Here is a 12,444-nt window from a genome sequence, read left to right as displayed (position 1 = left end):
GGAGGGAGGGAGGGAGGGCTGGAGTGGGCAGGGGAAGAGGAAGAGGGGAGAGGAGGAGGAGGGGAAAGGCAGGTCTTATCATTTGCCTGCTTATTGAGTTCAATGGGATATACTCCCATGCAATCATGGTTAGGATAGGTAAAACTGACCATGGGAGAGGAGGAGGGGGAGGGGAGAGGAGAGAGAAGGAGAAAGTTATTGTAAACCGCCCAGAGATCTTCGGCTATGGGGCGGTATACAAATACAATAAATAAATAAAGAGAGGGGAGCAGAAGGAGAGAGGGGGGGGAAGGAGGGGATTGGAAGGGGAGGGGCAATAGAAGTGGGAGGGAAGGAGCAAAAGGGAGGTGATGGGAGGAAGGAGGAAGGGAGGCCAGGTTTGATTATTTTCATGCTTATTGAGTTCAATGGGATTTATTCCTGTGCAATCATGCTTAAGGTAGATAAAACTTATCATGAGGAGGAGATTGGGTGAGTGGGCACTGGGCAGAGGGGAAGCCTCTTTCCTTTCCAAAAGGAAAACATTGTGAACAGTATCATTGATTTTCAGTATTTCCCCCACCTTTTTATTCTACAGCAGGCACAAGTAGCCTCCCACCCAAATTTAAACCAAAGCAGTCCTGGGCCACATCCACACCAGACCTTTATTTCGCTTTAGACAGTCATGGCTTCTCCCAAAGAATCCTGGGAAGTGTAGTTAGTGAAGGGTGCTGAGAGTTGCTAGGAGACGCCCTGTTCACCTCAGAAACCTTCAATCAGAGTGGCTGACTGTTAAACCAGTCTGGCCACTGGAGCACTGTCAGGGGAACAGGAGACTTTTCTCAGCACCCTTCACAAACTACACTTTCCAGGATTCTTTGGGGGAAGTGAAATCAAAGTCTGGTGTGGGTGTGGCCCCCTGATTAAGCAAGCCGAGCAACTGTGAATCTGGCTTTTAGAACACTGACAGTTGGTTCTTACTGAGCATGCCCAACATCATTGAGTTCAATGCTAAATTTCTTAAATTAATTAAAAATCAGCCAGGCATTTTTTTTAACTTTTAAACTGCAGAAGAAGAAGGTCAGAGTATGGGGCAAGGTCAGTAATAGGATTACAGGTACTCTGTGAACATGGCTGATCTTTAATTAATTTCAACAAATTATGAGAACTCTGACAGAAAAAAATCCATAAGGGATCTGGGTTTCCCCCCTCTCGTTCTACACTCTGAACTCTTGATTCTCTTTGATTGTTTTGTTTATTGCCATGAAAATGTAGAAGGTTGTTAAGCATTTCTGAGTTCAGGACTATAAGTTTTGTAAGGTTTTGTTTTGAAATGAATTTATGGGAAGCATCCGAATGGCATGGGGGAGTATTTTCAATTTAACAATGCGGAATGTGAAAAATCCATGCTGGCTATAGTAAACAGCTACTCTTGTGGCTGCATAATAAGTGAAATCTAATACTTTGTTGTTGTTTTTGTAGGAACCACGTTCCAGCCAAATAGCAACTCTTCTGTAAATCCTGATCACTTGAACTACTTCAGATTTGCTGGACAGATCTTGGGTTTAGCACTAAACCACAGGCAACTAGTCAACATTTATTTCACAAGGTCATTCTACAAACATATTCTTGGTAGGGTTCTATTAAGCTTTAATCTCTTAAATTGTGCAGTATATCATGCAGTCATGCTAAAAAGATGGCTTTTATTACATTCATTTTCATTCTTGCCCCATTCCTTAGTTAAGCACGAGTCAGAGCTTTATTTTAAAAAACCCTGCATTGGTAGAGTTGCTGTGGACTTCAGCAGCTGTTTGAAATATTTGAAGAACCTTTGTTTTTAAAAGCAAACATTTTAAGTATACTCCATATACTCTTCACAGTCATGGGCCAGTTATGCTGTGGTGTTTCATGCCTTCTCCCATCCCCCTTTCAATTTTGTTCAAAGTTTTTCCACTTAGCTTACGTGAACCTATTGGGTCCAGTTGTCGCCTATTGAAATGAATGGGAAAATGAAATTACCCAATGCCTAAGCTAACAAAAGTCAATTTTGGCCTCAGCAACTTCTCAAGATGGAATGAGGAAAATCGTAGAATGTTGCTTGTATCATAAATTCCATTTGTATATGGTTATTCAGCTTCAAGAGCACTGGAATAGAATTGTTCTGTTTTTGTTTTTTCTTTGCACTCCTGTGATGATGAAGTTGATTATGATGAATTTAATAATAAAGGGCTGAAGGGGGTCTATTGAATCTCGGGAGAAAATATTACCCAATGGGTTAATTCTGCTCCAAGTTGGTTTTATCTTGACACAGGAGTAAGAATGATTTCTTATTTGTAATCCAAAACCCCAAAGCTGCCACCTTCCCATTTAGCTGTTTGGATACATTTGGACTGCTGCTATTACTTACTATGAGCCCAGGTTTTCAATTTTGGATCTTTTCCCCTCCCCTCCTCCTGGACTTCTCGATAGTCCAATGAGAAATTTAAGGGTTGTATCCAATGTAGCGGTAAGTAACTCGTTCTGTTAGCTCAAGCATTTATTCTTGTGCAATGGAACTTCCCCTCCTCCTCCTCCCCCCCCCAAATATGTTCTAGGGGGTACCCCAATCCTCTGGAGCAGATTTGAGTAGGGTATGGGGTACATTTGGGGGAGAAGGGGGGTGGAACATTCCACAAGTGTAAATCCTTGTGCTGATAGAATGTGTGCATTGGATAACAGCCTAAGTTAACATTATGGCGTCCAGTATTCCCCAGGAGTTTCAGTATTAGACTAATATTCATAACTTGTTAATCTGGAATAATTTTGAAATCAACCATATTCTTTATCTCCACCTAGGATTTTAAAGGGATCTGTTGGACTTCAATCGCAGACCGATATTGTAAAATAAAATTAAAAAAAGTTAGAGGATTAAAAAAAAAGTTTCAGCAGTGCTATAGATTTAATTTGAAGCACTTGGGTGATTTCCATATTACAGATGGTCTATGGAAGCTGAGGAAGAGGACTTACCTTAGAGGCCATCCTGGGTTGATAGCTTAGCTGATGTTTGAAGTGAGAACCTCTCTGTGGGCATAGTCCATGTTCTTAACCACTTTAGTGTTCGGCAACAAAAATATCATTTTGCGACATCAGAGCTGCTCTTAAATTATATCTTGCCAGAAGGAATCTGTGAATTGCCATGACCATAATATATCCACCCCTTCATCTTGCACTGTTTCAGTGTATCTGTAGAGGGCAGTCCTTTACCACAAATAAAACATAGAACAGCAAAACAGTTCCTGAACTAACGTGCATGAGGTTTTTTTCCTTTGTATTATCTCCAAGGTATTCCTGTAAACTATCAAGATGTGGCATCGATTGATCCAGAGTATGGAAAGAACTTGCAGTGGATTCTGGATAATGACATCAGTGACTTGGGACTGGAGCTGACCTTCTCTGTTGAGACTGATGTATTTGGAGCAATGGAGGAAGTGCCTTTGAAACCAGGCGGTGCAAGTATAATTGTCACACAGGAAAATAAAGTGAGTCCTTTGGATTCTATTTGCATGTTACGGCTCTTTGACAGGTAATGCTTTCCCGTGGAAACTGGTGGCAGCAGCTTTGTTGCCCACAAAGTAAAAATGTACTACACACAAAATAAGACAGAGCTTAGAGATTGTGTTACTGTCCTATTTTGACCTCTTATTCAGAACATGAAAACAAAAACAAGTAACATTTGAAGAATCTGGTCATAGCTGTACTGAATATGATCTGAACTTCTTGCAGCAAGCCCATCAAATAAGCCTGCAACTGTTTGTTGGTCATTTGGTTTAGAAACATTTCAGTACCACTTACCACACAGATTATACATTAAAATCACACATAAAACATATCACAGATACAATTGGAAAATATAGGGCTAGAGTTAATGGCTCCTACGGAAGACATTCCTCTTTCAACAGTCCTTTCAAGTAGATACCTTTGTCCCAGTCTGCATCTGTTTTGGAATTGTTTTTAGTATGTTCTTATTGTTTTATCACTTGTTGTTTGCCACCCTGTGCTCCTTTTGGGAGGAAGGGTGGGATTTAAATTTAGCTGCTGCTGCTGCTGCTGATAATAATAATAAGGGAAAAATTGTGTAAAGAGTTGTGTTTTTAACAAACCTCAGAAGCACCCTACCATTTGTGCTTCCAGAATAGTTGCCAATTTAAAGGGTTTAACTTCAGCTGGATCTAACTACAGTTTAGTTAGGGACCCTGTTCAGGTGCTTATAGTGAATTAAGAATCTCTAAGCATATACAGAGTCTCCCTCTCACTGCTGAGTAACCATAACCAATGCACATACTTATGGGACAAAGGAGGAGAACTTGAAGGTCAAACAGTACAATCTTGGACAAATTTGAGTACTGGCTTATTTGAAAAATGTTAGCATTGCCTATGTAGTTATACTGTGTAAGGTATCATGGTAACACGATGCCATAAGCATTACTTTGTGCACACTGGGCTACTGAATGTGGCATATTGGTGCTCTAAAGTGCTCTAGATAAATCTATGGAAACTCTTTAAAAATGAAAGCTGCTATTGATTGATTTATATACTGCTTATATGCCAAAATGGCTTTTAAGTGGTTTACAACTCTAAAGTCAATCCACCATCTTTACCAGTGACTCAATGTTGTGTTCATCTTCTGTATTTGTTCATGCTGAGAGGCAGTGAGATAGTGTGCTTTTGAGGCGTTCTAAAAAAAGCTTTGCTGTGCATATATGGTTTTATTTTCATACTGTATAGCTAGACAATCCTAAGGCTCTTTGGAAACTTATATAGTAGAATATATATCTTAAAACAGATTTAAAGAAAAATAATTAGCCCAGACCATCTATCCCATACACAGAAATAGAGCTATGAGTTATCTGTGATTTACTGGCATCTGCTAATTTTGGTTTTTGCATTAGCACAAAAGCACTGGAGCTAGAGCATCAATATATTATTGTCTGCATATAGCCTAAGTTGTACGGCCATGTCTTAGTGCCATTAAACCACATCCAGTTTTCAATATTGCATTGTCAGATATATAACTAGAACTCTGTACCTTTTGCTCCCTGGGTACTTTCCTTTCTGGATGCAGTGCTCTCCATTGCATGTCTAGCAGCTGCATCTGTGTAACAAAGAGTGAAAATGCAATGTTCTTCCTTATGGTTAGGATTTCTATGGATAACATCTACCAAACATATTTAAAAAAAAAAAAGTTTATGGAAGGGTAGAAAGGGAGTGATTATAGATTATAGTTCTGACAAAGTTATAACCAGGGGCTTTGTGCTGGTATAGGAAAATAGTGCTAGTGAGGCCTCCTTCATTGACTGTTCATACAAACTCTGAAATCATGCATACATCTACTCAAAGATAAGGCCCTTTGAGTTCTTAGGGCTTACTCTCAAGTAAAAGGGCATAGGATTTGCTGCTTAAATGTCCTTTTCAGAACGGTTTCTATGTATGGATATCCATTTTGGTCTATCATTTCTGTGCTGATTTTTTTTAGGAGAATACCAATCTGCCATGGTAGCCAGTGGCCACTTGGTGTCACTTCGTTGTGTGTTTGGCACTTCTGTACTTTAATAATGTAGGAAGCTAATTTCTGTTTAAACAAAAGTCTTACATAAATAACAAATATTTGTGATATCCTGTGTCTTGATCTTCATCTATTTGAAGTTCTATGGTGATTTAGTAAAATATTGCTCACATTGTATATAAAGATAATTATGTTGTAGTGGGCCGGTAAGAAAAGGCAAATGTTGTCTTTGCTTCCAATTTTTATATGAGTGTTTATTTGTAAGGAAGAGTGAAAGAGATGCATGATGCAACAACTGGAATTCAATGTTGCCCTTAAATTCTAAAGGTCTACATACAGTAGTTAAGATATGTTAATAATAGGGCTTTCAGTATTGAAAGATAACTGGAAATTACCTTTATATATCCCTACAAACATTGACTGACTACACTGGCTCCCAGTGTGTTTCCGGACCCAACTCAAAGTGCTGGTTTTGACCTTTAAAGCCCTAAATGACCTTGGACTGATATACCTGAGGGACCACTTACGCCCATATGTACCTACCTGTGATTTAAGATCAGCTGGCTCTGGTCTCCTGTGCATGCCTGGAATGAAATATGTTAGACTGGCAGGCATGTAGGAGAGAGCCTTTTCAGCCATGGCCCCCAAGCTCTGGAATACCCTGCCAAGAAGTCCACTCTGTTTCCTCCCTGATATTGTTCCGTAGACTTCTGAAAACCATCTTGTTCCAGAGGAGACTTTGGGAGGGACTGAAGGTAGAGCCTGAAACAAATGTGGTTTTAGTTTTACCACTTTAGTCCACTTTAATATTCCTCCCATAGCTTTCTTAATTTTATATATTTTCATCTATTTTAATGTTTTTGTGTTTTTTACTGTGTATGTTTTTATTGTGAGCTGCTCTGAGTGCCCTATTGTAGGGTAGAAGGGTGGGTTGGAAATATTTTAAATAAAGAAATAAATTATCTTACTGCAAATTTGCAGATTCATGTGTTGCTATTCACATCTCTTCCTACTTTTTATTATTATATTTATATTTATATCCCACCCTTCCTCCCAGTAGGAGCCCAACAGATTAACTGTTTACCACTTAAGAGCATGTGGATGGCAGGATTCTAGAATAACCTTGGTGCTGTTTAGATCCTTGTGAGCTGTCCCCAGTGGTTGTAGAGAAGCCAGATTTGCATAATGTGCAGTCCCTACATATGCAGCTACAAATATGCTATTTGCTTTTTGGCATTTGAAACCTCTGTACAAATATGCCACATGCTCATTTGAAATTAGTGATTAAACGTCCAGTACGGTGGTGGTGGTTGTGTCACCTCCTGATAATAACAGCAGCAATTATATTCACAGTGCTTGAGAAAGTTTAAACCATAGTAATCTCTGAAGCTGCAGCGTGAGCAACAGAGGTGTCATATTCGTTATTTAATAGGAGCAGGATGCGTGAGGAATCATTGTCTGTGTTTCAGTATGTCTCCCTCTGAAGAACCTGCATCAGATAGGTCATGTGTTGCAAAAATTCAGCATTAAGTTCACCATAGAACCGCCCCCCCCAGCTCTTAATTCAGCACTTTTGGCTCCTGCCTTGTATTTTTTCCTTATCCTGCCTTGTGATTTTTCCCTTTGGAACTCCTTTTTGGGCATGATAGAAGGGAGTACAATATTTTAAAAGTATAAGCCAGAATTGCCAACTTCAGGGTTTTTCATATCTTTTTAAATTATGTTCTGCATACCTTCATATAGCTTACCTCAGCACCTGTTAAGCTATTCAAGTATAAAAAAAAGTGCTTCCGTGTTAAACAGCTTTGAAATACAGATGTTCTTCAAATGTGAACATCTTGTTGATTATAGAACTGGGCCTCTGGGGATTTCCTTCAGAATGTGCTGTAATTTTATGTCAAAACAAATATGTGATTAAGTCTTACAAAGATGCAGGTATATGTATATGCACTTTTGGGCTGCCAATATAGATAAACTAAGCCACATCTTCTTATAATTATATTTGCCATTTCTGCTGTATGTGAAGGAATGTATACGAAAGCTGTCTTTTTGTTGTTGTTTTGGAACATGACTCTGGCCATAAGAAGAATGGGGTAGAAAATGTATTGTTCAAGAAACAGAAATCAGTAATATTTGGAGTTCTATGTAAAGTTCTTGTGAACACAAATAATCCTCATGAAGACACTCTGGTGTTGTGTATTTTATTAAGATCTCCTTCTGTAGCTCTCTCCTTGTCCCAAAGTAGATGCACACTGTATGCCAAAGAACATGGTCTGGGGTATATAGACTGACAATATTTTGTTATCCTGCTGTTGGCACTCAAGCTACATGTTCTCTATTCTGATGCATAGCGTGACTTCAGTAACTTAAGTCAGTAGGAAGCCATGTCAATATATACCAGTTTCCCTACTCTGTAAGTAATTTGTGTTCTAAAATCCAGTGTGATGTAGTGGCTAGAATGCTGGACTAGGATCTGTGACTGGGTTCAAATCCCAACTCAGTTGTGAAGTCACTCACTGTCTCTGAACCTAACCTACTTCACAGGGTTATTGTGAGGATAAAATGGGGAGGGAGAGGAGAACCATCTTGAGCTCCTTGGAGGGGCAGTGGGATATAAATGTAATAAATAATACAGTGGGTGGTAGGTTTTTATTTTTATGCAACCTGAAATTATGTTTCCCCTGCGGACACTGCACTACCTTCTAATTGTCCTTGCTGCAGTATGGAAGGGCAGATAAGGCAGCAGATTGTATAGAATAAATCTGTTGACACATCTGGGCTATGGGGGCTAGATGTGCACTAGATAGACTTCTGCTCTTCTAAGGACCTTACTTCACACAAGCACATCCTGACCTTAACACACACAAACTGAGATTACTTTATTTTTCCAGGTGCTGATGGGCAGGGGTTCTGTCCTACAGGGAGATAATGTAAGAAGAGCATGGTCTGTAAAGTGGTCCTTTTAAGTTTTTTCAAGGTCAGGTTGGTAATTATACTGTCAGACAGATGAACAGACTTCTCCAACAAAGAATAGGGTGATCAAAAGGATTTTTGTATTCTTAGCTAAAGCAGGCCAGATATTAATCAGGGTTAAGCTTTAGATACATATATAGAACATGAATTATTATAGCACTTTACAAATATATACTTGATAGCAAGATATAGAATTGGTTTATACCACTACATTCATTGTTTGTACATATGGTCAGTTGCCTATGTGGATAAATCTTTCTCCTGTGCATGTCAAAAGATGATCTCAGGTGAGGTAGCTAGCTCCACCTAGCGGTTGAAGGCAGAAGAGTGCTACTGAACTTTTTTACAAGGACCTCCTGCTCTGTGCAGCTCCTTACTTCAGTTCTCTTCTGCCTTCCACCAAGAACGGTTGATTTCTCTCTGCTCTGGTTCAGGCCTGTATAGTTTGTGTCTGTCTTATGTGTGTTTGTGTTTCTTTCCCTTTACTATATTCCTTTCTTGTGTGTTTTATTAAAATAAATTAGACGTTTTTAGTTTTAAGTTCCCCCCCCAGAGACAAGTGGGCACCCCCCTTCTTTCTTCAAGACCAGTTTGATCTCCTTTGCTGGCTCCAGCACCCCCCCATGAGCCTCGTTATCACAGCTGCGTCTGAGCGGCTTTAGTGGTAAATGCCCGAACAGCCTCCTTGGATCCCTTGCTTGAACAGGGGAGCCTATTTCAATGTGCTAGCACAGGACGCCGATCTCCTACCACCTCCTCTTCATCCCCTCACTTGCGGAAGGTCTCAGCGGGCCAACGGAAGCACAGTCTGCCTTCCCCCCCAACACTCCCACACAAAGCATAACTGTTTTTGCGGCCCTCAGCCCGTGTAAGACCCGCAGCATGGTTTGCTCCCATGGGGAAAGCAACACACAAATCGGAAAATCCACCAAAGAAGCCTAAGCTACTCACGCCTCCCCTCAGAATGGACGTTGTGCCGCTGCTATTACCTAAACAGGCCCTAGGGCCTTTATATTCTATGGAACCCTAGGTGGAGGCAGCCATAACCCACCCCTCTACCTGCAGGCATGAGGTGGCTGAGGCGTTTACTGTGGCGGGCAGGGTAGCTTCTCAAGGACTGGCACCTAAGAAAAATAGGGGAACCAGTCACGACTGGCAAGGGCCTGATAATCCACAGGGGGCTGCAGAGAAGGTTGCTCACAGCATCATATGCAGGGCATAGAGGGATCAAGAATCCTTATCTGAGGAGGAAGGCACCCAGCTCCAGCCTACCTTAGATGCAATTTTCTCTGCAACATCTCCTGAGGATTTTACAGGCTTCATCAAGACAGCTGCGTCTCACCAAGCACTGCAGGAGGCTAGGAGAGAAGCATCCAACTTTCCCCCCCTCTTCGTGTCAGGAATCCCAAATATGGGGGGGTGCACAACCCACATTGTTCTCATGCTCAACCTCTCCAGTTGCAACTGTCAGAGCACATGCTGCAACAATTAAAGGAACAGCTGAGAGATTCTCTGCTAATGGATCTAGCCAGAGATCTTTCTACATCAGTAGCTACTGCACAACAACTTCCACAGAACACACCAGCCGCAGCATCCACTCAGCTATCTTCGAGAACGCAAGTGGTGCAGGGCTTGGCTACAGCCCGCTGTCCTTCAAACATGCGCCATCCACGGGGCAGTGCAACACTTGACCCTTATGCTGCCTCACAGGGCAGACATCCTCAACTTCCGGATGAGGCAACTGTTGACCCAGACAACTATCTGATTGTCCTCGATGAGGAAGAATGGAGTGGAGATTCAGAGTCAGAGGAGGTAGTAACCAATAGGATTTTCCAGCAGGCTCATTTCCTTCCACTCCTGTGCAAGGCAATGGAAGCTCTGAGCCTAAATCCCCCGGAAGACCCTCCAGCCCCCTCAGCATCTAGAATTTTGGCCATGTGTCCAGACCCGAAACCCAAGTCAAGGGTACTAAAACTTCCATCACTACTACCTAAGGTGATTAAGTCCGGATTTGATGTCCCACTGCAGTGCAAGAAATCTGTTTCAGTTGCCAACAAATACTATACGTTAGGACAACACATCATGGACCAACTCAAGGTCCCACTGGTGGATGCTCCCATCATCAATTTACTAAATCCATCCTTGAACCTGAAGGACTCGGATGCCCACCTCAAGGATGCGTCAGAACGCAAGCTGGATCTAGGTCTCAGGAGAATTCATGAAGCCAGTGCAGCAGCAGCCTCCTTGGCTCCTTGCAAGAGCATTCCTGTTATGGCTAGAGGACCTGTTGGATGGCCCGCAGCAGGATCTGGCTCAAACTCGTCTCTTCTAAAAATTTCAAGAGCGGATTTATGGCAGATGCATCCATGGATGCCATGCAGTTTTCGGCAAGGTCATTAGCAGCAAGTGTTTTCACTCGAAGGACTCTATGGTTGCGCCATTGGGAGGCTGATACTGCAGCCCGCTCTAATCTCTCGTCTGAGCCCTATGTGGGAGGCAAACTGATTGGAGATGATGCCCTAGTGGGAGTCTTGGAATTGAAGGAAAAGAAGAAAGCTATGACTTCTGCCAAGAAACGGGATGATAGGAGATCATTTCGGAGGCCATTCCATCCTTATCTGCCCTCTCAGTCCTTTTGAGGCTCTAGGGCATTTGGAAGAGCAAAGGATGCCCGTACCAGCCGCCCCTTCTGGGGTAGCCAATGTACCCAGACTAAAGGCCAACAACATTTCCCCAATAGATCAGGGTTTGGACTCCAGTCTTGAGGGAATAATCATCAATTCTGATGCCAGAGACCCATCTCCAACACTTTGCCCACCACTGGAGGGACACGTCTTCGGACCAATCGGTACTGCACACCCTTCAATATGGATTGAGGCTGGAATTCACCTCCATCCCTCCAACCAGATTCATCCCCTCTCCTCTCTCACTGTCTCCAGACAAACAGGAAAGGACCCTACAAGCGATTGCCCACCTCTTGCATATTGCGGAAATAGAACCTGTCCCAATTGGCGAGAGGTTTTCAGAAAACTACTCTATATTCTTCACGGTCGCAAAAAAAGATGGATCTTTCAGGGTGGTACTCGATTTGAAGAACTTAAATCAGTACATAAAATGTTGCAGGTTCCCCATGGAGACCTTGCTGTCAATCAAGGAGGCATTGAGAAAGGGAGATTTCCTCTCGTCTAGCGATCTAAAGGAGGCCTATCTACATGTCCCAGTTTTTCCGCCTCACAGATGTTACCTCCGGTTTGCGGTGTGGGAGGATCACTTCCAGTACAGGGCCATGCCTTTCGGTCTGGCATCTGCCCCCAGAGTATTCATGAAGATTGTGGTTGCTTTGGTGGCATACCTCAGGACGCAAGGGGTCCATGTCTTTCCTTACCTAGATGACTTTCTGATCCGGTCTGCCTCCTTCCACAAGGCTTGGGAAGATGTGCACATCACCCTAGCATGCCTGAAGGATCATGGCTTCCTCATCAACCAAACCAAGAGCTACCTTTGTCCAGCCCACTGCATAAGACATTATGCATAAGCCACCATAGACTCACAGCAGGGAATCAGAACATTGGTGCAAGACACAGCTGTAACTCAACTTCTAACGTTGCCATTAGCGGATCTCATGTATCTGGCAGGCATCTTGGGATTGATGGTCTCAACCTATGAGACTACACCATGGACACGTCATCACTCTTGACCACTCCAGTGGGTTCTACTACATTTTCAAAGCGACATTGCAGCCAGGCGGCACCGGAAGATGGCACTGTCTCCAGCGGTCCATCGTTCACTGTTATGGTCGATGCACGAACCCAGTCTACTAAAGGGAGTGCCGTTCCAGGATCCTCCACAGACCCTGATCACTTCAGACGCCAGCCTTGTAGGCTGGGGAGCCACTTGCAATGGCCAGATGATACAAGGGACATGGTCATCACAGGAGTCTGCACTTCCAA

General features: G+C 42.5%; 1 protein-coding gene across 6 annotated transcripts in view; it reads left to right on the top strand.

Moving 5' to 3' along the window:
* HACE1 (HECT domain and ankyrin repeat containing E3 ubiquitin protein ligase 1) overlaps window positions 1-12,444 on the top strand; it is an 84,429-nt gene that overhangs the window by 41,825 nt on the left and 30,160 nt on the right. For all 6 annotated transcript variants that reach the window (XM_061623445.1, XM_061623447.1, XM_061623446.1 and 3 more), the window contains exons 18-19: window positions 1,462-1,611; window positions 3,301-3,497. In XM_061623445.1, the coding sequence (XP_061479429.1) occupies window positions 1,462-1,611; window positions 3,301-3,497 (347 nt within the window). The remainder of the gene's footprint in view (window positions 1-1,461; window positions 1,612-3,300; window positions 3,498-12,444) is intronic.

The sequence above is a fragment of the Rhineura floridana genome, chromosome 4, assembly GCF_030035675.1.
Source record: "Rhineura floridana isolate rRhiFlo1 chromosome 4, rRhiFlo1.hap2, whole genome shotgun sequence".
Classification (NCBI taxonomy): Eukaryota; Metazoa; Chordata; class Lepidosauria; order Squamata; family Rhineuridae; genus Rhineura; species Rhineura floridana.
This window is presented reverse-complemented; position numbering and strand designations above follow the sequence as displayed.